At 52.9% G+C, this 21,521-nt stretch overlaps 9 protein-coding genes across 9 annotated transcripts; 2 read left to right on the forward strand and 7 right to left on the reverse strand.

The window, feature by feature from the left end:
* Positions 1 to 289: 289 nt before the first annotated feature.
* On the reverse strand, positions 290 to 1,249 carry DACRYDRAFT_96381 (uncharacterized protein; the record flags this gene model as incomplete). The annotated part of the gene is made up of 3 exons (XM_040777366.1): positions 290 to 566; positions 617 to 764; positions 1,166 to 1,249. 3 exons carry the CDS (start codon positions 1,247 to 1,249, stop codon positions 295 to 297), a joined length of 504 nt encoding a protein of 167 aa, XP_040625477.1. The 3' UTR covers positions 290 to 294.
* Positions 1,250 to 3,434: 2,185 nt separating this feature from the next.
* DACRYDRAFT_24205 (uncharacterized protein) lies at positions 3,435 to 4,333 on the reverse strand. The gene is made up of 5 exons (XM_040773594.1): positions 4,289 to 4,333; positions 4,072 to 4,240; positions 3,962 to 4,006; positions 3,787 to 3,909; positions 3,435 to 3,718 (listed from the first exon to the last, which is right to left on the reverse strand). The coding sequence occupies exons 3-5, from the start codon at positions 4,004 to 4,006 to the stop codon at positions 3,440 to 3,442; spliced, it is 447 nt and encodes a 148-aa protein (XP_040625478.1). The 5' UTR covers positions 4,072 to 4,240; positions 4,289 to 4,333; the 3' UTR covers positions 3,435 to 3,439.
* A 508-nt stretch (positions 4,334 to 4,841) lies between these two features.
* DACRYDRAFT_101685 (WD40 repeat-like protein) lies at positions 4,842 to 7,490 on the reverse strand (the record flags this gene model as incomplete). Its single annotated transcript, XM_040767575.1, has 4 exons — positions 4,842 to 5,813; positions 5,835 to 6,437; positions 6,493 to 7,209; positions 7,254 to 7,490. The coding sequence occupies 4 exons, from the start codon at positions 7,488 to 7,490 to the stop codon at positions 4,842 to 4,844; spliced, it is 2,529 nt and encodes an 842-aa protein (XP_040625479.1).
* A 673-nt stretch (positions 7,491 to 8,163) lies between these two features.
* DACRYDRAFT_90725 (uncharacterized protein) lies at positions 8,164 to 9,075 on the forward strand (the record flags this gene model as incomplete). Its single annotated transcript, XM_040776968.1, has 3 exons — positions 8,164 to 8,301; positions 8,349 to 8,789; positions 8,839 to 9,075. The coding sequence occupies 3 exons, from the start codon at positions 8,164 to 8,166 to the stop codon at positions 9,073 to 9,075; spliced, it is 816 nt and encodes a 271-aa protein (XP_040625480.1).
* Positions 9,076 to 9,290: 215 nt separating this feature from the next.
* Positions 9,291 to 9,617, reverse strand: DACRYDRAFT_36407 (uncharacterized protein; the record flags this gene model as incomplete). Its single annotated transcript, XM_040774408.1, has 2 exons — positions 9,291 to 9,447; positions 9,520 to 9,617. Coding segments are annotated over 2 exons (255 nt in total), but the record flags the coding sequence as incomplete, so codon positions are not given.
* Positions 9,618 to 10,658: 1,041 nt separating this feature from the next.
* Positions 10,659 to 12,392, forward strand: DACRYDRAFT_90727 (glycoside hydrolase/deacetylase; the record flags this gene model as incomplete). The annotated part of the gene is made up of 6 exons (XM_040776969.1): positions 10,659 to 10,878; positions 10,926 to 11,172; positions 11,228 to 11,426; positions 11,473 to 11,791; positions 11,845 to 12,098; positions 12,363 to 12,392. 6 exons carry the CDS (start codon positions 10,659 to 10,661, stop codon positions 12,390 to 12,392), a joined length of 1,269 nt encoding a protein of 422 aa, XP_040625482.1.
* Positions 12,393 to 12,660: 268 nt separating this feature from the next.
* On the reverse strand, positions 12,661 to 17,045 carry DACRYDRAFT_101687 (uncharacterized protein; the record flags this gene model as incomplete). The annotated part of the gene is made up of 9 exons (XM_040767576.1): positions 16,350 to 17,045; positions 15,930 to 16,297; positions 14,864 to 15,883; positions 14,264 to 14,567; positions 14,018 to 14,214; positions 13,782 to 13,971; positions 13,389 to 13,602; positions 12,909 to 12,981; positions 12,661 to 12,702 (listed from the first exon to the last, which is right to left on the reverse strand). The coding sequence occupies exons 1-9, from the start codon at positions 16,990 to 16,992 to the stop codon at positions 12,661 to 12,663; spliced, it is 3,051 nt and encodes a 1,016-aa protein (XP_040625483.1). The 5' UTR covers positions 16,993 to 17,045.
* A 1,004-nt stretch (positions 17,046 to 18,049) lies between these two features.
* On the reverse strand, positions 18,050 to 18,717 carry DACRYDRAFT_31200 (uncharacterized protein; the record flags this gene model as incomplete). Its single annotated transcript, XM_040774346.1, has 2 exons — positions 18,050 to 18,522; positions 18,570 to 18,717. Coding segments are annotated over 2 exons (621 nt in total), but the record flags the coding sequence as incomplete, so codon positions are not given.
* Positions 18,718 to 18,900: 183 nt separating this feature from the next.
* DACRYDRAFT_57133 (uncharacterized protein) lies at positions 18,901 to 19,442 on the reverse strand (the record flags this gene model as incomplete). Its single annotated transcript, XM_040775416.1, has 2 exons — positions 18,901 to 19,154; positions 19,202 to 19,442. The coding sequence occupies 2 exons, from the start codon at positions 19,440 to 19,442 to the stop codon at positions 18,901 to 18,903; spliced, it is 495 nt and encodes a 164-aa protein (XP_040625485.1).
* Between the last annotated feature and the right edge of the window lie 2,079 nt (positions 19,443 to 21,521).

The raw sequence follows: 21,521 nt of genomic DNA on the forward strand, positions 1-21,521 counted from the left end.
TCTCATCATCATTGACCGCTGATTGCAGAAAACGCAAGATTATGGTATTTGAGAATGGAAACATCTCCATACCTCACAACTCTGGAAGTAAAGGGGCGAAAGCGGGTGCATTCTTGATCGGTATAGGCTGAAAGGGAAGGCAGACAAGCTCTGCGATGTAGCACGGAGTACCGATCAAACGACATACGACAACGCTTGACAAGACACTTTATTGATGCACCATAATGGACCTAGGACATGAGCTCCCTAGTGCGATCACTTAAACGATACAGGAAATTGGTTATTTGAGCGGGCCTAAGGAGGCGAGAGGATCATGGTGCTCCAGTTGCAGGTCTTCCCGTCGGAGGAAAGTGAATACCCGGAAATGGTGACGTACCCGTTTCCGTCTGAGTGAGAAGTCGCACCGGAGCAAAGGGCGCTAACGCCATCAGTAGTCGCCGCCGTGATCGAGATATCGGTGAAGGTAACGTCGAAGTTCCAGTCACCGGTCTGCTGGCCGTCTAGCTCGGACTCGATGACGAAGAAGTTCGTATGCGAGTCGCATGCACAGGGAGCATTGAAGTACTCTGTTCTTCAGGTCAACACAGGAGGAAAGGATACTCTTTGTGACACATACGGTTAGCCGTAACGGTTTCGGTGACAGAATTGCCAGATCCACCACCACTGACAACATTCGCGGTCTGGGTCCATTGTCCTCCCGAAAAATTGACCGTACTGGTGATCTTGGCTCCCTCGTCCGCCCATATCCCTTGGCTGATGGCGCTCTGTGGAAAGATCAGCTATTTTCCCTGCACACGCCGGTTCTGAACGACACACCTGCCCATTGTTCAGACCTGAAGCAGGGACAGTCCAAAGCACCATCTTAAAAGAGTTCCAGCTTTCGTCAGCCAATACAAGAATACCGATAATTGGATGGACAACTTGCCTGATAAACATGAGGGAACGAGGCTTTTGGATTGACCTCGCCGCTGGGAGGGCTTTGGCCCCACTGCAATACTGGCTGGACAACTCCTCCACCCTCTGGTTCAAACCCTGCCCAGAAGTACCAAGGTCCAGTGGTCACCGACGAGTTCGGTCCAGGAGGAACGGTGATACTGCAACTGGATGAGAGGTAGTCAGAGCATGGTTAAATGCCTCCTCACGTGTAGGTCAGTGAGGTCCAGACATTGCCGTCGGGAAGAACTAATCCCAGGCTGATGGCGAGGGCGGGCGTACAGGCCAGAGCGAGGAGAGCAAGGCAAGAGAGCATTGTGAGAACCGCTTGAGCAGGGAGATCGAGCGAAAGTCGGTTGGATCTTTTCTAGGGCAAGCAGCGAGGTATTTATGTGTTCCGGTTCATCAGTGAGGATTGGGAAGCAAGTACCACCGGCCATTGCTGATGAGATGCTTTGAATGGGTTCATCAATATTAATGTGCTCGCGAACAAGGCCGAAAGAGATATCAAGGTCGGATAGACACCGATGAAGTACTGGACAGTGCTTGATGTTGTACCACGCTGAGCATTTCGTTGTTGCACGTGAAATATCAAGCGGAACACGAGTTTTTAAAAAGATCTCTGGCAGCCCAGTTGAATTGTTTATATAGTAGGGGTTGTTATACAGTTGCTTGCGTCTCACTATCGACCAAGCAATCGTTGAGTACGGTCCTGTCATCTGGAAGCTATTCATTGTGTGACAATGGGGAATACAAATGTGTTAGTCCTCACCTCGCGCACGAGGCTATTAGGCGGATGACTTTGTGATAGCAAACCGTTCCGTGCAGTCCTGAGCAAGCATTAATGGAAGCAGACAAGTGAGAAGCCTGGGGAAGCCCGGGCAGCTGAAGCAGAGAAGCAGCGGAAGAAAAGTAAGTGGCTGTGGGAGAAGAAAAAACGGAAAGTAAAGTTAGTGGCTGTGACTTCCAATTAAGGAAGGTTTCGACGCTCTCCAGGAAACCCCTGAAGCCTGTGAAGCCTGCGCGTGTCGCGCACCCCTGGACCAGCCCACGAAATCGACCACACGGCGCAGGATGGTGAGGATCAACCAGTTCGATTATGCCCCTACTATTGAGGCAAGCAAAAGCGTAACAGCGCAGGACAGGAAGAAAGCAGCTATAAGAAGATGCAAAGGAGTGTATCGGTCCCCGCATTCATGCGTCGCTGACCAAGCATGCACATGACATAGGCAAAATAGGAAACAAAAAACATCCGTTTCTCCCTACAAAGACCTGAGCCACATACGTGGCCCAGGGACTCATTGACCATCGTCTTGAGCCAGGGGAAACTATTAACTTACTACTCTATTTCCAGTCGGATCCTATACTCGTTCCTGTCTCCTGAATACCCTCTGGGCGTCACACATTGATCGGCCGAGAAACACTGACATGGAAACAACAAGCCTATCCATCTGTGAATGTTGGAAGACATGCTTTCGGCGAGAAGCACATGACTTCATTGGATCATGGCCGATTTCCAGGGCCGTGCTCAGTCACTTTCCTAGCATCGTCACCATCAGGTGGAGCCTCTACAGCATATGGTATTCATCACCAGTCGGTGGAAATGAAACGATCATGAACAAAAGCTGAATGCCGACTAACATCTATAACTAATCAATTGCCAAACTTCTTGCAAACAGACTCGGTCCTTTGCCCATCCGCCCCGGGCCGCTCCACGACCACCGCCATTTTCTTCAACTCATCTTCCTGAGCATCCTTCACCTCTGAACCATCCTCGTCCACTGGAAGAGGCGAAATGAAGTTTTCCCGACCAGAAGGAATGGACAGACAGATTGCTTCTTTTCGGATTCTCCGGGGTTTTCCGTTTCCTGCGCGTATCAAATGTGGGCATATCGGCAGCCGGGGAAGTATCACCAACAGATCTGCCGCCAGCCCGAGCTACTACCCCCCGATGAACGCCGCCCCTTCCGAGTTGGTGTGTTTGTATGAACCCTTGGTCCAGTGTTGTCGTCTATGCTGGATGAAAAATGAGCAAGGTGTGTTCGTAGCGAGGGGGATGAGTAGTTCTAGTGTTTGCGCAGTAGTGAGGCTGACGAGCGACATGGAACGGGAAGGGAAGGCACCGCGTCGCGTGGGTCGCAGATGTTGTTCTGCTCGAGCGAAGCGCAGGATTTCCCTCCAGAACGCGCTTTGGGGATGTATCGCTATATATGCTGCTTGTCGATGAGCTACATCGGTCAAAAAGGGGGTAGCGGAGCTGCGCAGCAGCAGCAGCACCGCCTGAAAGCCCTAGCTTCTACAACTCTGGAAGTGAAGGGTCAGGAGCGGTGGCATATTTCGATCGGTACAGGCTGGGAGCGGAGACAAAGCCGCTCTGGGATGCAGATCAAACAACATACAACAACACTTGACGAGACACTTTATTGATGTACCATAATGACCCTAGGACATGAGCTCCCTAGTGTCATCACTTCAACGATACAATAAATTGGTTATTTGAGCGGGCCTAAGGAGGGGAGAGGGTCATGGTGCCCCAATTGCAGGTCTTCCCGTCAGAGGAAAGTGAATACCCGGAAATGGTGATGAAGCCGTTTCCGTCTGAGTGAGAAGTCGCACCGGAGCAAAGGGCGCTAACACCATCAGTCGTCGCCGCGGTGAGCGAAATATCGGTGAAGGTAACGTCGAAGTTCCAGTCACCGGTCTGCTGGCCGTCTAGCTCGGACTCGATGACAAAGAAGTTTGCATGCGAGTCGGTGGCCCCGTCCATATTGAAGTACTCTGTTTTCTAAGTTAACCCAGAAGGGAGCTATACTCTTTGGGATACATACGGGAGGCCGTAATGGTTTAGCTGACAGAATTGCCAGATCCACCACCACTGACAACATTCGCGGTCTGGGTCCATTGTCCTCCCGAAAAATTGACCGTACTGGTGATCTTGGCTCCCTCGTCCGCCCATATCCCTTGGCTGATGGCGCTCTGTCAGGTTGTTAGCCATGCTCCCCCGCAGATGCCGTTTTGAATGACTGGCCTGATCATTGTTGACACCTGCAGCGGGGACAGTCCAAAGTACCATCTTAAAAGTGTGTCAGTAGTCTTCAGCTAATATAAACAACACCGACAATTCGATGGACTACTTGCCTGATAGATGTGAGGGAACGACGCGCTTGGGTTGACCTCGCCGCTGGGAGGGCTTTGGCCCCACTGCAATACTGGCTGGACAACTCCTCCACCCTCCGGTTGAAGCCCTGCCCAGAAGAATCAAGGTCCAGAGGTGACGGCCGAGCTTGGGCCAGGAGGAACGGTGATGCTGCAACTGGATAAGAAGCACTCAGTGCATGGTTAAATGCCGCCTCACGTGTAGGTCAGTGAGGTCCAAACATTGCTGTGAGGAAGAATCAAGCCCAGACTGATGGCGAGGGCGGGCGTACAGGCCAGAGCGAGGAGAGTAAGGCAAGAGAGCATTGTGAGAACCGATTGAGCAGGGAGATCGAGCGGAAGTCGGTTGGATTTTTCCCAGCGCAAGCAGCGAGGTATTTACGTGTTCTAGTACATCAGTGAGGAACGGGAAGCAAGTACCACCGGCCATTGCTGATGAGATCCTTTGAATGGGTTCATCAACGTGCTCTACCGATGTTGCCCTGTGTACAGGCCGGTGAAGTACTCTGCAACGGGTGCGACGCCGCATGTGGAACAATTCATCGTTGCACGTGCCGTCTCACGCCGAACAAGGGTTCTGTGAAGTATTGCTGGCAGCCTCATTGAGTTGGCCTTCCAAAACTTAATTGGATGACGGATTTCGAGGAATGTGCTTAGTCACCATCCTTGAGGGTCCATATGGCCTTCATCATGAGTCAGTGGGAATAGGATGTTCATGAACATGAGTCGAATGTCAACTAATACCTAACCGATCATGTGCCGAACTTCTTTCTGTTGAATGCGCCGGGTCCTTCGGTAAGCACGTCCGCCACAGGTCGCTCCACAACCACCATCATTTCCTTCATCTCGTCTTCCTGAGCTTCCTTCATCGGACCATCCTCGTCCACCTCCATAGCATCCTCCGCTCTACTCTTAGTCCCCCCGACAAAATCGACAAGACAAATATACTTGTAGCGCGTCTCCACTCGGAGGGGCGGTATCTCCTCCGCCGACTGGAGAGCCAAGTTGAACGCATCCGGATTCCCAGTGCGTTTCCGCTTCCTGTGCGTACTCGGTTCGTCCACAGTGGAAGAAGCGTCGGCCATCAGATCTGCTCTGCAGACCCAGCTGCTCCCCCAAATGAATACTTCGCCTTCTCCTTCTGGCTTGCTGCGCGTTGACAGCCCGAGGATGGGGTCGTGCCGCATTCCGAGGCGGGCGGAGAGCGCAGCACATGAGCGTTTGGTCACGTCGTCTAGTCGCCGGTATTGGAGGGAGTAGGAGTGAAGTGTGTTGTTAGCGAGGACGATGACAAGCAGTGCTGGGGAGGTGGGGAGGAAGGTGAGTGCTGTTGGGTGGGAAGGGAAGGAGGGTAGGGTTGCATAGTGTTTGAGCGTTCGGAGATCGTAGATGTTAATCAGCCCTGCTACGCCCAGAGAAGCGCAATAGTGCCCGTCTGAACTGACGACAATTTCGGATATCCATGATTCGGCATTTGCCGATTTTGGTGGTGTGAGCCTTGCGACTACGCTCAAGTCTGCCACATCCAGGAAGAGGATCGTCGACCCCGGCTGGCAAGACGGCGTAGTAGCAACAAGGAGGTGCGATGCAGAGGGTGTAAACACAAGCGCCGACGCTCCCAGCGTTCCTTCGGAATCGGCAAGCTGCTCAACGACAGTGGGTATGAAGCTCTTGACGCGTTTTGGGCGTATGTCTTCCTTCTGTTTGCTGATGAGCGGATGTCCCTAAAAGACGAAGGGGCGTACCTCGCCCAGGAGTTGCCAGAGCTTAACCTCTCCACCATCGCTCACCGCCAACCACGCCGGTTGTGAATCCCCAGGCTCGCCAACTGCTATACACACCAAATTCCCCTGTCCAGCAAGCTCCATCTCCAGCACTTTGTCCCACCCGCCCTCCTCCCCCTCTGATACAGTCTTGAGGTACCAGATCCCCACCGCTTGTTCACGCCTGCACACCACCCACCCTCTCTTCCTGAGCACGCTCATCTCCCCTCGCCTGGTATACGGCAACCGTCTATGCCAGCTCTCAGCCCAAGTAGCAGCTTTGCTCGTCTTGAGCAGATTGGCAACTGCACCCGCCCCATGCGCGTCTGTCTTCTGCACTGGCGCAGCGGGGGTGAGCACAGGTGCTAAGTCCAAGCCCCCACTGACGAGCACAGGGCAGGTGAGCGTCACAGCCCCCTTGGGGTGGGGGAGCATGGGCGGGAAGATGGAGAGTGCACGGACATCGTGTGCGTGCAGTCTGCGGGATGTGGTCTGGACCCACCGCGCCGGTTGGTGGGGGAGTGAAACTAGTGTGTGCTCGGTGATCTTCTGGTCTACTCCGGTGGTATATACCGTCCGTCCATTCTGTGTCGGTAAGCGTTGAGTGATACAGCTAGCGAGCAGAGGGAGTAGGACTTACAGGGCCGATGATCAAGGCGAGCACGTCAGCCTGATGACTCGCCAAGCTCTGCAGCTGCGTCCCGGTGCCCGAATCCCAGAACTTGACAGCGCCCATCGAGTCCCCACTAACGACAGTCCCGTCTGGCAAGACCCCGACGGCCCAGGCGAGTGTGGGCTCGTTCCGCGTTTTGTCGAGCGTGAGGCGGCCGAGCATGCGGCCTGTGCGGACGTCCCATTTTCGTAGGGAGGAGTCCGAGCAGCCGGTGATGAGAAACGTATCTCCCCACGGGTCTTCCTCCTCCTCGTCTTCATCATCGTCATCTTCATCGCTCTCCTTCTCGTTCGTGGTGCGTTTATCAGCCTTAGGTTTGAGCACCGGTGGCCCCCAAGCAAGGCTCAACAACCTCGGTTTGACCCTGTCGAATCTTCTCTCCAAGGCCAACTCCCCCTCCCTGAGGTCTACAACTCTCACTCCCCCATCCTCGCACCCCATAGCTAGCTTCGTACTTGCGGGATTGGCAGCCAAGCTCCAGATACTCCCCCCGCCCGACGGTAGGGTGCGTGTAATGGATAGGGAAGAGAGGGACCATTCGTACAGTTCAGAACCGGAGGTGGTGCTGAACAGTCTTAAGGAAAAGAGAGGAGGTGTATCCCACGGGGTTAAGGATAGAGAATCAGGATGTCGAAGTGTGAAAATGAGGTTGTCGACTTTCGACCCAGCGGGGCCATACAGCGTCTGGGGAAGATGAGACTAACTCCGGTAAAGGAGAAGCTACTTACAGCATGTAATATCCACGCTTGAGCTGCTCCTTCGCCGGCCCAATTATACAGCTCTATATTCCCGTTCGCGCGTCCTACCGCCATATAACCTGGTTTGATCTCCGTCTCCTTCTCGGGTTGCTTTCCTTTGCTGGGAGTAGGGAGTGCCCGGGGAGGGAAAGCGATTGCTGTTATTGCCCTTGGTGTCCAGTCTATGAACCGACATCGGTGTACTCGGACTGAGCGTGGTTCGTCCATCTTGCTCCAAAGAGTGAAAAGTGAAGAATATTCAACTAACAATGTTTGTGCAAAAGTCGTTTGACCGAAATTTAGACAGGGTCTACGGAGGCATTCAGAGAATTCCCTTTTTAGATGATATAATCACGTGCCGGTATTGCTGCGTATCAGTTATTGTCCGATTGCCAGCGTGTGCTTGTCCGGTTATTGACCGACTCCCACGGTATTCGGCGACCAATTCGGGAGTAGAGTTGTATATACTGGAAATATGGTGCTTATTCCCTTGGTGGATTGATACGTAGGGATGACGAGTCGCGGCCCTTTCCCTAAGCGCAAACCTCCGAGCACGTCTCCGAGCGCCAATTCCAACAACGTTCATTTTGGCCGAGTGCGCAGCAGTCCACTATTTGTACCTTCTTTTTCACAGGAGAACTGCGAGATGTAGACCAGAAAAGGGAATCACCGCCGACGCCGACAGGGACGCGGTGAGGTGCGGCGCGTCATCCCTGCACGTCCCTTCCCTCACACTCTCCTCCCATCTCCTCCATAAAAGCAGGGCATCAAGCTCATGTCCACCCCATCCACCCTCCCCCACCCCCTCTCACCACCAGCCGTTCTCCTCTCATTCTCCCTTGCCCTCGCTGCCTACCTCTTCACTTTCCGGCTAGGCGATATCATCAAGCGCTGTATAACGATGGGGCTCATCAAGATCTCAGGCGACTACTCGGACCTGCTTACCGTCTTCCCTCTACCTAAGACGCTCTTGAAGTCCATACTCCCTAAGGATGTGTATGACGGTCTCCTCCCAGTACCGGCGAACTACGGGCTCAGAGTACGTCTCCCCTATGCATCCTTTCCTGCATATATGCTCATGAGCAGGCCGACGAACACCTAGTGATGCTCCACCTCGGGCGGCAGAAGACTGGACCCCCATTCTACAGGTTCAATGCCCAGGAAGCAAAGGTCGAGATCCCGTTCATCGCTCCTCCTTTCTCGTCCTCGCGGGAAAAGGCGGTGCCGAGCGTGTACAAGCACTCTTTGTGGACGGACTCGCTGTTGTTAGCTACGAGCGCAAGGATGACGATGGGCCTGCGGACGGAGAAGGCCGTGTTCGACCCTCCTAATGCACCAGGTGACGCGGGGAGCCTGCGTTCTCTCACCGATGGGGCCGTGGAAGCGAAATACGAAGTGAAGGGGAAGGTCTCCTGGTTTGGGAGGAAGGACAAGTGGCAGGGAGAGCTGTATGCGCAGGAGAAGGAGACGGTCAGCACTGCTGGGATCTGGTGGTTTGGGGAGTATGCGGGCGGGTCGTTGTGCCAGGTACGGAACGATCTGCTTGCGTGTATGCGTGGCTAACGACGTGCTGCAGTTCCCAATGACCGCAAAGCGCGAGAACGTGCCATATAAAGCGACGATCCGCCTTCATCTGCCCAGCATCCAACTTGGCTCTTCCCCGCTGCCTGCAAGCCCGGCGCTCAGGGAGAACTATAGGATTGAGGGTGAGTGGCTTGTCCTTCAGGGGGTCACTACCTGGTGGAACGACGCTTCCTGGGAGTTGAACGGGCCACATAAGGCTGCCGAGGTGGAGAAGCAGTTGGCCAAGTGAATTGTATGCAGATATTGTGGTGTTATGTACAATACCCTTTGGCTGGATTCATGAATTTTACGAGTTCCCATGCGTGTGTATGCCAGATTAAACATGTGCATCAAGTAGAATACCGCGGTCCTCATCTACAGTGAACTAATCAGCATCATCCCACCCATAGTACCGCAAAGAAGGACTCACCACATCCCAAAGGGTGAACCCCCACCCCCTCCCGCGCCCCCAGCAGCAGCCCCGCCCATAGTCTGCATCCTCTCCCCAACTTTCTTGTTAACCTCGAAGAATTTTGCGACACATCGATCGATGCAGACGCTTTCTCCCTTGTTCAGGTCTGCCTCCGCGTACCGGGGGTTGATACATTTCGAATGACACGATCTAAGTATCCAAAGCGAAACCAAAGTGTCTCAGAAAGGACTATAAGAGATGGGAAAAAGAAGGGTGACGCACGAAACGATCCGGTTAAAGACGTCGGTTATCATGTCGAGCTCTGCGACAGCGACATCGAGGTTGGCACTCTGGGCAGGCATACCACCTCCCATCCCGCCGCTGGGAGAGTTTATGCTTGAGGAATTGGAGGAACCGCCGAGGCCGAAGAGTGACATTTTCGGGGGTTGGGTGAGGTGAGGTGAGGTGAGGTGAGGTGAGGGAGAGAAAGGAGAGAGGGAAAAGCTTCCGGAGAAGCGCCGGCGCCGAGACGCGTCGTCTCTTTTGGAGACCAACGGTCGTGAACGACAGTGATCTCAGCGGTTTGCTATGTATATCGAAGAGATCTATCGGCTTGTCATGAACTTCTGTATGGAATTTTGATGTCGCTCTCCATCTCTTATATGCTGTTATCTCTGTGTCTGTCTCGTTTGGCCTCTGGACGGAAATCGTTCCTTGTGGAAGATGCACTTTTCGGAGGCCCCCCTGTCCTTAGATTCTCTTCTGCTCGTCACAACCTCGGACCTGTCTTACCCGCGGAGCAGACGTTCTACTTTCTCCGTTCCTTGTCGTCATACTTGCTGTCCGCTGTCCGCAAGACCGTTCTCCCCCGCCCTCGAACAAGTGCGAATCTGGGGGAGGTATGCAGCGCCATGTCATGATGTCTTGCTGGCTGTCGCGCTCCAACTCCACTCTCTAGCATCGTTAACAACAGCATGCAACGTCATTCCTACACGTCCTGCACCCCAGAACACAACAAAAGAGGGTTCCTTTTCCATCCCTGTCTGCGCTATTTGTGGCGTCCCTCCAGCGCCGTATGTTGATTATAGTACCAGGATGCGAACCAAACTGCTAGTGTCTTTTTCAGGAAATACGCTCTCCCGCAACGGTCGTTCATGCTCTAAAACCAGACAGCTCATATCTCTCTCCCTCTCACCCCCTCAAGTTGGTATACCCAGACCCTTCCACTCTCTTTGCCTCTCCCTCGGGCTGCTGTCGCAGCTTAATCTAATCTCACTTGCTCTCTGGACATGCTCGCTCTTACACCCATCCTCCTCCTTGCGCTGAGTGTCACCGCCCATGCTCATGAGCGGCGAGCACACGAGCGCCGCGCAACGGTAGCTTCATCATCAGATTCTGCCCCTGCAGCATCATCAGGCAGCATGACTCCAACGGGTACCGTCACTGGTTCAGCGGCAAGCGTCACGCCCTCTGGCGCACAATCAAACTACACCATCAGCTTCGTCTCTACGAACCCTACCGCCATGCCCTTGACGGACATTGTCGCCAGCCCAAGCTCGACGGACACCACGTATCCCGTCTTTACGGCTTTTGCGGCGGGTGCGACGCCGCCTATCAGCGGGGCGCCGCCTCTTCCCACAGGTGCGCCTTCGAAAATCTACTGAATCACTGCTTACCCTGCGTATTAGATAACATCAACCCCCAGCTCTTCCCCGCGCTGGACCACGTTCCCCCCACCAATACGACCCAAGTTGCACAATGGATGCAAGAGCTCGACGGATACTATATCCCCAATTTCTCGCCAACTGTCCCAGGGGGGTGTGCTACCAACCCAGGCTTGGTAGGGAACGAGTCGCTCTGCTGGTGGACATGTGGACATTGTACAAGGGAGACGGACATCACTTCCTGCCCGGATAAGATGACTTGGGGCCTGAGGTAGTGCTCTTCACACACTCTCTGAGATAGGGGTGTTGACGTGAGAATCAAATAGCTACGACGACGGGCCCTCTCCTTGGACTCCAGCGCTGCTCAACCACATGCACCAGGAGAACCTAAAGTCTACGTTCTTCATCGTCGGGTCGCGCGCGATCTCCAGGCCCCAGATCCTGCAAGACGAGTATATGCTCGGGCACCAGCTTTGCGTGCATACTTGGAGTCATCCGTATCTAACCACGTTGACGACGGAGCAGGTGGGTGCAGGCTGCACTACGTTCGGGCTAGGCTAATGGTCTACAGGTGGTGGCAGAGCTCGGCTGGACGCGCGAAGCGATCAGGCAGATCACGGGTGTTTCCCCCAACTGTATGCGCCCGCCCTACGGCGACTTGGACGACCGTGTACGCGCTATCTCCCTAGCAATGGGGATGACGCCCATAATCTGGACATCGACGTCTAACGTCACATTTGACACGAACGACTGGCATATCCCCGCGGGGACGGTCACTGTCCAGCTTGTACTGGAGACGTTTGACGAGATCATGAACCAGTATGCGCCGAATTTGGACACGGGGTTCATCGTACTCGAACATGATCTGTGGCCGCAGACAGTGGATATCGGTATGCCCCTTCCCTCCCCTGCTCGTTTGAGCCCGCAGGCTAACGCAACACAGCGGTCGGATACGTCCTGCCCAACGCTTTGGCACAAAAGAAATACCAGATGATGCCCATCATCTCCTGCCTCGGGCGACCACTAGAAGACGCCTACGTAGAGACGAACAATAATGGGACCAACCCCCCCGCCGAGGCTGGGCTCACGACGTTGCCTGCAGGGTGGACGAGCACGCTTACGGCTGAGGGGGAGGTGCCGACGGGCAGTTTGCCCGGTAAGGGGGCCCAAGTATCGGGCGCTGGGAGAAGGGCGTCTGTTGGTTGCTTGTGGATGGTCCTGTTTGCTGTGGCTTTGATTCTCTGAGGTTGGAGTACTTATTTTCCTTATTCCTCCCGGACCGTATCTTTTTCTTTCTCCTTCAATCGTATTGCAGCCACTCAGCCTGGAGCCAGTAGCTTAGTTGACCCACGTAGTGAAGAAGCAAGTAGTAGACGGTTGTCTATACCCTTATGAATGAATGTCGTACGTAAATGATGTCGTGCCGCCCTTAAGGCACGAGGCGGTTGTCAGATACCATAGGGTGTGGGAGGATTAATGGTGTGGGAATAATATAGGAATTAAAGAGGGTGACGTTAAGTGGCTCGATGTAGCCTGACGATAGAAAGGGAACAAGCTTCTACTGAGGTAAGCCGTCGTGAAGCACCTTCCGAGTCCCACCTATCCCGCACAGATTTCTGGTCTAATTAGACCCCTACGCCGGATGTAGCAAACAGTCTAGTTAGACACTGTCTCACCCCTTTTTCCTCTCCGTGGCTGTCTCGCGGTTTTAGCTCCCAGGTGCACATGATTATGATTCCCCTTGACCACACAGGCCCGATCACCAGGCCACCTCCTTCCTGAACCCTTCCATCACCACCGCCTGACGAAGTCATCATGCCAGTAAGTCCTGGAGGGTGTTCTCATCCTACACAGCCGGACTGATGACTTGCAGACACTCAGGTGGATACCACACTGCAGTTGTCCGCCGGGACAGACATGTGGCCACACTGACCGGACTCCGGAGAGCTCGTAGGTGCCTTAGTCACCTAGCAGCGGAGAGAAGCTTACTCCGGACCCAGGACTTACCTCGCTCGGCTGGAGTATGAACGTCAATATGCCGCTGAACAGCGGGCTAAACGCAAAGCCCGTCATGATGCATCTATAGCCCGGATTCAAGCATGGAAGGTGGCGCAACGGGGGGGAGATAGCCCAAAGCCAAATAGGATTGTCCCCCTTTCTGGTCTGGACTTACTTGCGGCTGTGGCAACTGGAGACATTTCCGATGGATTGTAATTTCTCGAGTCACTTATAATACTGTAATCCCGTTCCAACACAATATTGTTTTACTCCGGAAATAAGCAAGAAATGGTTTACCACGGGTTCTGCGACCAGGGGCCCGGCCATTGCTGACCGGGCAGGAGTATTTGAGGACGTGACCCGGGCTGGGAGCACGTTACCTGTGGCACTGGGGCAGGAAGCAGACCGGAGAGAGGAGGTTGTTGAGTACATGACTGCCCCTCCGGAAGGGGTGCAGAAGGCCCGCTGGGGTTGATAGTCTGCACATACCGGGTGGCCAGTTCCTCCAGGGTGAGACGCCGGAAATGGCATCTCCCCTCTGCCAATGCAGCCTTAAGGACCCTCAGGTCTGCCACCCCGAGCAAGGAGGGGTTGACGAATGACCGGAGTGGCCAACCCTCCAGAGTTACGTGGAATGCATCTTCCACCGTGGACCGGAATCTGGCATACTGCATTGTCACGGTGTTATTTCCCATGATTGTTCCTGTAGATCTCTCAGTGGGCTGAACTGGGCATGGGGAAATCGGCTGACTCACATAAGCCAGACAGAAGTATGAACCGGACAGCTCTTTTCAGTTCTGTCTTCTGGTCCATAAGCTGGTGTGCCAGGCCTGGTTCTTTTTTCAGGCATCATTACGCAGTGAAAGACCCGGATTGACGCACCTTGGACCCCCAGATTAGCATATACATCGAAGTCCTCTGCCACCTCCTGAACCGGCTTCCAAAAGACCTGCCGGAAGAAGGACTCTCCCACCGTATTGCCGAAGAATTGGGGGAGAGCATGATCGTTTCGATCCCCTCGGATTGCAAAACCGACAATGTGCCCTCCAGTCCTTGTATAAAAAGCCTCGACCTGGAGCATCGTCAGACATAAATACCAGTCCAGACTGTGAATGTACCTCATTCTGGATGGCAAGAGTGGTGTGTGTCGTGTCCACCTCCCTTGCCTTGCGGGTAATCCGGACTTGATTGGTGTGCACACTCCGGTGTTGTTCCAGTAGTTGGCACCCCACTGCTTCCTCACCGGGGTCAGCTCGAAGAACATCCAGACGAGACTTCCAGGCATCAGCATCCTTCTGGATATCAAAATGTTGCCCTATAGCCAGTCAAATGACAGTAGAAGGCATCAGGAATGCTCAGCGTACCTCTTTCCCAGAACTCCTGTCTCATGAGATGCACGGCAACATTCTTGAGGTTAACCGCTCTTTGTTTCCGGAATCTCACTATATTTTGATGCCCCAAGATCTCTGAACACATGGCAGCAGACAAAATCCCCACTTCCTGGGCAGCTTTCCAGATGCTTGCGTCCAGCATATCGGACAGGTCTCGAGCTCGTCGCTTCACATGTTTGTGCCGGATACGGTTTTCTTGCCTGCGGCGTTCTCGATCAGGCCAGATGGATGTCGAAGGCTGGTCTGGCATGCTGCATGAGGAGACACCGGCGGAGTTCTGTATGATGTGTGCCGGATCGATAATGGGGAGGGAGAGACACAATGCGAGACCAAACATTCAAACACGTCTTCGAGGGCCACATGACTTTCCGGAGATGTTATTGTATTGCCAGGGACGTGCTAACATGTAGATAACAACCCATTCTGGGAGAGACTTAAAAAAAGGAATCCGGAAAGATAGAAACGGCATAGTGCCGGACAGGTAGTCTTTGTAAAACAAAAAAACCGCCAGGCAGAACGTAAACACAACACAACCAAATAGACATGGGGCAAGGTCCCATCCGGAGAACGCACGTCAATCCCAGGACGGGCTTCGATTCGCCGGGGAGTATGGGGGGGGCTGAAAGGGACACCTTCTCCGGAGCGCTGCCAACCATGTGTGCCCAGTTGACGGGTGGGACGGGCTGGGGTCTGGACCATGTCATTTGGCGAGACCGGACGATAGGAGGACGGAGCTTGGGCCTGGGGAGCATGGGCAGTGGGGCGAGAGGGTCCGGCAGCTTGACCATGTCCGGCAGAACCGTGGCTGCTGCTGGCGTGAGAGACACGACGCTCGTGCCCGCCGGACTGAGGATGGAACTGGGATGCAGGAGGAGGCCAGGTGTTTGTAGGGCGAGTCTCCGGTCTATTGTCTTCATATTGTTCTGGAATCCATGGCTCTGTCACACGTCCGGTTCTTTCCCATTCTTCGACCTGCATGAGACACAGGATCGCCATGAGATTGGTCAGACCAGTCCGGTTGGTTGTTGGTCGAATGTGACCTCCAGAGTGATCAATGGTGGGCTCCCGTCCGGACAGAATGTCGTCAATAAAACCCCGCCAGTGAGAGGGACGGCAGAAACACCAAATCTGGTTTATCTCAAAACTGGCTTCTTCCACACAGTCCAGGTGGGCCGGGTCGTAAGTCCTGAAGTAGTGCCGGACCATCGCCGTGAGCCTTTCTGGCACGGCAGGGAGATTTGTCGTCGGAATGGCAGAATACAGCCAGTACCGGGGAGGCCCATCCAACGTAACCGGATCAGCGAGGTCGAGAGGTTCTGCAATGAAAGTCGCTTGCTCCTCCGTAATGCCATATTCCGGGTCTCGACATTGAAAGGTTTGGGTGTGGTTCGTCAGGAGATCATGTATGCGAGTGGCCATCCGGGTGTTCACAATGTCTTCAATCCGGCGAAAGGTCTCCATTAGCGGCCCATCTGCCCAGGCGATACGCGAGATGATTGACATGACCGGAGGTTGTTTGGTTGGTCCAACGTGACAGGGCATGAGGAACGTCATGGTCATTCTGGCATTCAAGACTCGGTCCAAGTAAGTCACCTGTCTGGAATCAGTTCTGGGCATGTTGGCCGGATAAAACACTTACAAAGTCCAACATCTGCCGGGCATATTCCCTCATAAAAGAGTACTTCCGGCTCTCCGGCTTCCAGATCGATTTCCACTGGTGGACATTCATTCCAGTGCCATCCATCCCGTCTCGCCAGCAACCCGTCATCACCGGAGTCGAGGTGTCCAGCATGTCATACTGGGCCCAATGGTCGGTTTCGTTGTCGGGAGCCTCGATGGGACGCTGCTGAACCGGGAAAGTAGGGAAGTTCCAGTCATCAGGAACATACTGGTGCCCACCCCTTCGGTACAACGAAGGAAACCCGACCACCATCCCGTATGTCGTGGGGCGCTGGATGGTGACATCCAGATCGCTCTGCAGCTCCTTGAACCGGACGTAAGGTAAGGCTAATAGCCCAGATCAGTACGTGGTTTGCTGCCTGGAGGGTAATGTACTCACCGTATATACCCTCCTTCTCTATCTCTGGAACGTCAATGAAGAATTCACCCGGATTTGGGTTGGGTATGTTCCCGTTGATCTTGAGATCGTCGTCCGGGATGGGCGGGAACCACCGTTTCTTGCTCGACATGACCGGTTGCTCAAACGGTTTTCGCATAGCAACCGGAGTTGCTCGGAGATCGCCAGGACGGGGACGGAAAACTTGCTCCACTCCGGGGGAATGCGTCAACGGTGCCTGAGTCCAGGATGTGTCACGGCCAAGGATTCCTCCGGTCAGAATCCACTCCATATGCTGGGCCGAGGTTATTTTCGTGCCAGAGTTAACCGAATTTGCCATCCGGGAAGACATGGGCCTAGGGGCTGGCCCAGCTGCGGCCGGACGACCGCCACGTGGAACGTATGGACTGGAATGTAGACGCAGAGGAGTTGCTGGAGCACCGGAAATGAGTGCAGGGGGAGATGCCGGACGTCGAGGTGCAGAAGGAGCCGGATTGCGAGAAAATCGCGACAAGACACTTCCCAGCCGAGAAGGAGAAGCCAGAGGATCGGGAGCAGGTACACCTTGCGTGCCGCCATATGCACCCATTCTCTCCCCCGGAGCAACACACTGGCTGTGACGCCTCGGAGACCATGAGCCGCACATTGCCAGTTGAAGCCGGAGAATTGCAGTAAGTGTTATCCAGATTGAGGAGGAGGAAAGGGGTGGATGCCGGACTGATGATGGTAGTGAGAGTCAAGAGAACAAGGGGGAGGGAGGGGCAGGAACAAAATTGCGGGCCCACCACATGCAGAGCCCGGAATAACTGTGATTTTATCTCCGGTTTGACCTTACATCCATCCGGCATTCAAATTATATTATTATACCACCCAAAAAAAAAGGGAACCGGAGAGAGTATATCGATTTAAATGTCTGGGAGAAAGAAGTAAACTCGAGACATCATATTGGATGGTCTGGAACATGTTTGACGTGTTTGACCCGGATAGGATTGAACAATGCTCCGTTTGGAGGATGCAGTTACCGGATTGGGTTGTTCCTTACAGAAAAGCTTTCCCGGGGCATGCATGCATGGCCAGGAATTTCTTGTTTTTTTTTTTGATGTTGGGAAATTAAGGGGATGCACATAGTCTACTGTGTCTGGAGGTCATCATTAACTCAGACCTGGAATTGGATGGTATTGCAAATATCACATCAGGAGTGAAGAATTTATTTGGCTTCTTGACCAATGCATGTTCAACCAGTTTTTTACAGTCCACAAAAGCCTGGCAAATCCCTACTCAAATAGCAGGATAGTGAGTGTTGTGGGCGGCCTGGAACTGGTCTAGATAATGTTGCAACTCCTTTCAAGCATGCAGGCAACACTGTTATATTACCAGAACAAGATGAAGTACACCATTATCCAGAAGGAAGGAAGGATCTATTGATAAAACAGTATGTATGACAGTTCAATTAATCTACCTGGTACAGATATATTTATGCTGAATATCTCAGCAGGTACCAATCAGGTATTCATACTCATTGCCTCAAATACCTGCACAATGGTGTCCAGTTCAATCACATCCTCCTCCTCCTCCAGCACAATACCTTCCCCTCCACCCAGACCCAATGGTCCACCCAATGATGGTGTATCATCAGGGGTGTTTATTTCAGCCTCACCAAATGCACTCACTGCAGCCCAGTCATCATGATGAAGGGGCCCACAGTACCCAGGAATTTGAAAGAGCTCTTGAAGCCGGGAATACACTCTTGCATGTACCTTCTTCCAGTTGTCCAAGCAAAATGTAAGCTCTGCCTCCAGATTGTGATCACCAGAGCCAGCAACTATGTTGATTGCCTTCTTCCAGCACTGTGGTTCCTCCTCAATCCAGTTGAGGACTCTGCAAATTTCGACATTGAGCTGCCTGACCTCTGCATGGGTACACTGAATCAGGAGCCACTTGCTTATGAGCACCCAAACTGGAGGCTGCACCCAATGTTTGCTCCAGATGTCCTGGCACGAAAAATGCAGGATGGCAAAGTCAGCAACAAAGGCCAGATTGAGGATGTCCTCCATGGTAAGCTCCAGACGAGGAGGGTATACTTGCCATGCCAGCTTGTTGTGCCACTGCAGTGCAGTCCGGATGGCTTGGCTGCATGTCTGGAGAGCACAAGGAATTGCAGTGCACATTGCATACCCTGTAACTCCATAAGTAATTCCATCCAGAACATAGAAGAAAAATTACCTGTTCTGGCTATGTTCAGCTTCTCAATTTCGAATAACCATTGGACCACCAGAAACTCCAGGCAGTCCAAAGCCTTGTTGTACTCACAACAATGGGCCATGGCCTGATACCACAAATGCTCTGGATGATCTGGTGTCCAGGGATCAGTATCCAGAGCAGCTTTGTATTGAGCTGCAAGTGCTTCATACTCCCGGATGGCACGGAGTACTCAAACAAAGTCATGCTCCCATGCTGACTCAACATTCCGGCAGGGAGCAGATGTCCAATCTTCTGGCATGATGTTGATGAATCAGTCAAATTCCAGTTGCTGTAGTTTGTGTCTGGAAAACCATTAATTGAATGACAACCGGGGGGAAGTGGACATGTACCATTCCAGTTCCAATTCCTGCAGCATTTCCAGATACCAGAAAGCCATCTGCTCTTCCTCAGGTTCCTGGATCAGATCCCGGAAATACTCCTTTTCCTGCTGCAGGCACATCTGCAGATTGTCTGGACTGCACTCAAGGTTGGCCATGAGAGAATCGACTGCCACACCAGTCTGGTTGATGATTTTGAGTGCCTGTTTGTAGTTCTGGGCAAGAAAATCTCCTGGAAATGATCAGGAAAGAGTCTTCAGTAGCCAAAAACCAGACATGCACCCAACACTAATGTCCAGTCAGAATTCCACTGGCAATAAAACCAGTCCATTGTCATATGACAATGGTATGAAGAAGAGTGCCAGAAGAGAGGAGCAGTCTGGTTCTGCTGCCTGAAGACCCATTCACAGGTCTCAAAGTCTTCCAGACCAGCCACAGTTACAACCCAGGGGTGGAAACATAGTTGACATTGCCAGCTATGAGCATAGCCATGAAATGCGCCAACAAAGAATTGCATGGCTTTGGCCCAGACTCATTCTCCAATGAAGCTTTGCAGGACTGTATTGGAATGGGTACACCTGATGTTGTACCCAAAACCAATACTCCCATCCAGAACAGACAGACACTGATCGAGACATGCAATGGAATGCTTAGCCCTGATGAATGAATGAAAGATGTTCTGGAAAGATAATTTCAAATTAAGCACTTACTGCTCCCCAGTCCAAACCATGTTGACAGAGTACCAGATGAATGCATGGCGGCACACCATAAGGAAATGCCCAGTTTTGTGTAGTGCCTTCCAGAAGGTGTTGCCTCCTTCACAGGATTGGGCAGCTTTCCACTTTCTGGCACACTTCGAGAGGGACTCTTCAGGATTGACTGGGTTGATCCCTGCAGACATGCAACATGACTCTATCAGCCTCATCTGGAGCACACTAATACATATGTACCAGTTTTGGTGTGCCTGTCCTCTGATTGGTTGGTTCTGGCATGCTGGATGCCATCCCCAGCAAAAGCATCCACTTGACTGCTCAGGATCAGGTAGTTGCTCTTGTACACCCGGGGATCTTGAGTGCTGGCATACAAAAACTGTTTGCTGGAGTTGTTGCCATCACCACACATGAGTCCTTTGGCAAGGGGAAGACTGGGATTGTTGTGCAACTACGCAGATCCAGGTGAGTAAGATCAGCAATCTCCAGGCAATTGGGCTCACCATGGAATCACAGGCTGGACAAGAATGGCATACTTGCTGGTGGGGCAAGTCTTACCCCAATGCCTGGGCAACACAAGCTTCTACAGATACCAAGAGTAAGACATACACATCATATGCTTTGGAAAGCTGTTGCCAGAACAATTTGTGATATGGGATCTGGGGCAAATAATCAGCACTACTCTGGATGACAATATGACTCAAGGACAAACCCCCAGCACATCACATAAGATGTGGGCCCAGGCTTCATGGGACACAGATGCCCACACCCAGGCATGGTGATGAACAGCCATGACCTGGAGGTCAATGGCTAGTTGCAGTAAGTCTGGTGTACAGGCTAAAAAGCCATGCTGCATGAGAACCTGGACAGCAGATGTGTCTTCCAGCTGGCCAAAGAAGGTTTGCTGTTCCATGCCGGCCCAGGTGAGCATGCTCACAGTCAATGCCAGAAACTTGCTGCCTTCTAAGCCAGGTGAAATGGGCTGTTTCACTTGTTCAGCACACTTCCAGTGCAGGAAGAGCAAAACCAGGCTGGGCAGGAGCTCATTCCAAGTCTGGTGCAGCCACCTGAGTTGTTCAGAGTGCACCTTCATATCACCTCAGGTCAGCTGTCTTCTAGAAAGGAATGAGTTAACACTTTCTAATCCGGATAGCAGACACACATGAGCTCTTGCCAGGTCTCCCACAAAGGATCCTGTGCATCAGGCTCATCCTCCATATCAATGTTGATCCAGTTTTCCCCTTCCTCCCCTGGTCTGGAGATAGCATCACCAAGTTCTGCATGAAGAGCTCTGGTAGCTACTGCTTCATCCGGTTGAGCTGTGAGATTACTTGTTAGACTGGTCTTAGGTAGAAAAAGAAACACCTCACCCAGAAATCATGCATGCTCTGCTGCCCAGAGCTGCTTCTCTCACTCCTCCAGAGCAGTGAGACCAAAGTAATTGTCCTGATGACAACTCCAACCCATGTTCAAAGGGAGGTCCGGCTGCTCAATGGGATAATCGCCCCAGAGATAGTCTTTGAGGGTAGGTGTGGTAACAGGAGGGGGCTTGCTGAGGACTGGGTGAGGGTGGAGCATGGGCGCAAGAGCAAGGCAAACTCCATGCTTTTGTTTGCCAGTTTGTAGAGGTGAAGTCTGGTGGGTACCATGTTGGCTAGTGCCAGCATGCCTGTGTTGATGTCCTTGACCCAAGTACTGGTCAAGGGTGGGGACACTGTTCATCCTGGGGTTGCTGTTCTGGAACAGCAAAGACTGGGGGAGAGGACATTGTCCAGTGCAGAGGGCAGAGTTCAAAGCCACACAGTATCCATTTGTTTACTGGATGGCAGATAAGGCATCTAATCCAGAGAAGGCATTGCCTTAGATCCCTGATGCACCACGGTGCT

The sequence above is a fragment of the Dacryopinax primogenitus genome, assembly GCF_000292625.1.
Source record: "Dacryopinax primogenitus strain DJM-731 SS1 chromosome Unknown DACRYscaffold_18, whole genome shotgun sequence".
Taxonomy (NCBI): Eukaryota; Fungi; Basidiomycota; class Dacrymycetes; order Dacrymycetales; family Dacrymycetaceae; genus Dacryopinax; species Dacryopinax primogenitus.

Coding starts and splice junctions, on each gene's coding strand:
- DACRYDRAFT_24205 (XM_040773594.1), bottom strand. CDS start 4,006: ATGGTACTTTGGACTGTCCCCGCTGCAGGTGTCAACAATGATCAG. Junction 3,910..3,961: donor CAGGTGTCAACAATGATCAG/GCCAGTCATTCA, acceptor ACAACCTGACAG/AGCGCCATCAGCCAAGGGAT. Junction 3,719..3,786: donor GTGGTGGATCTGGCAATTCT/GTCAGCTAAACC, acceptor GGGTTAACTTAG/AAAACAGAGTACTTCAATAT.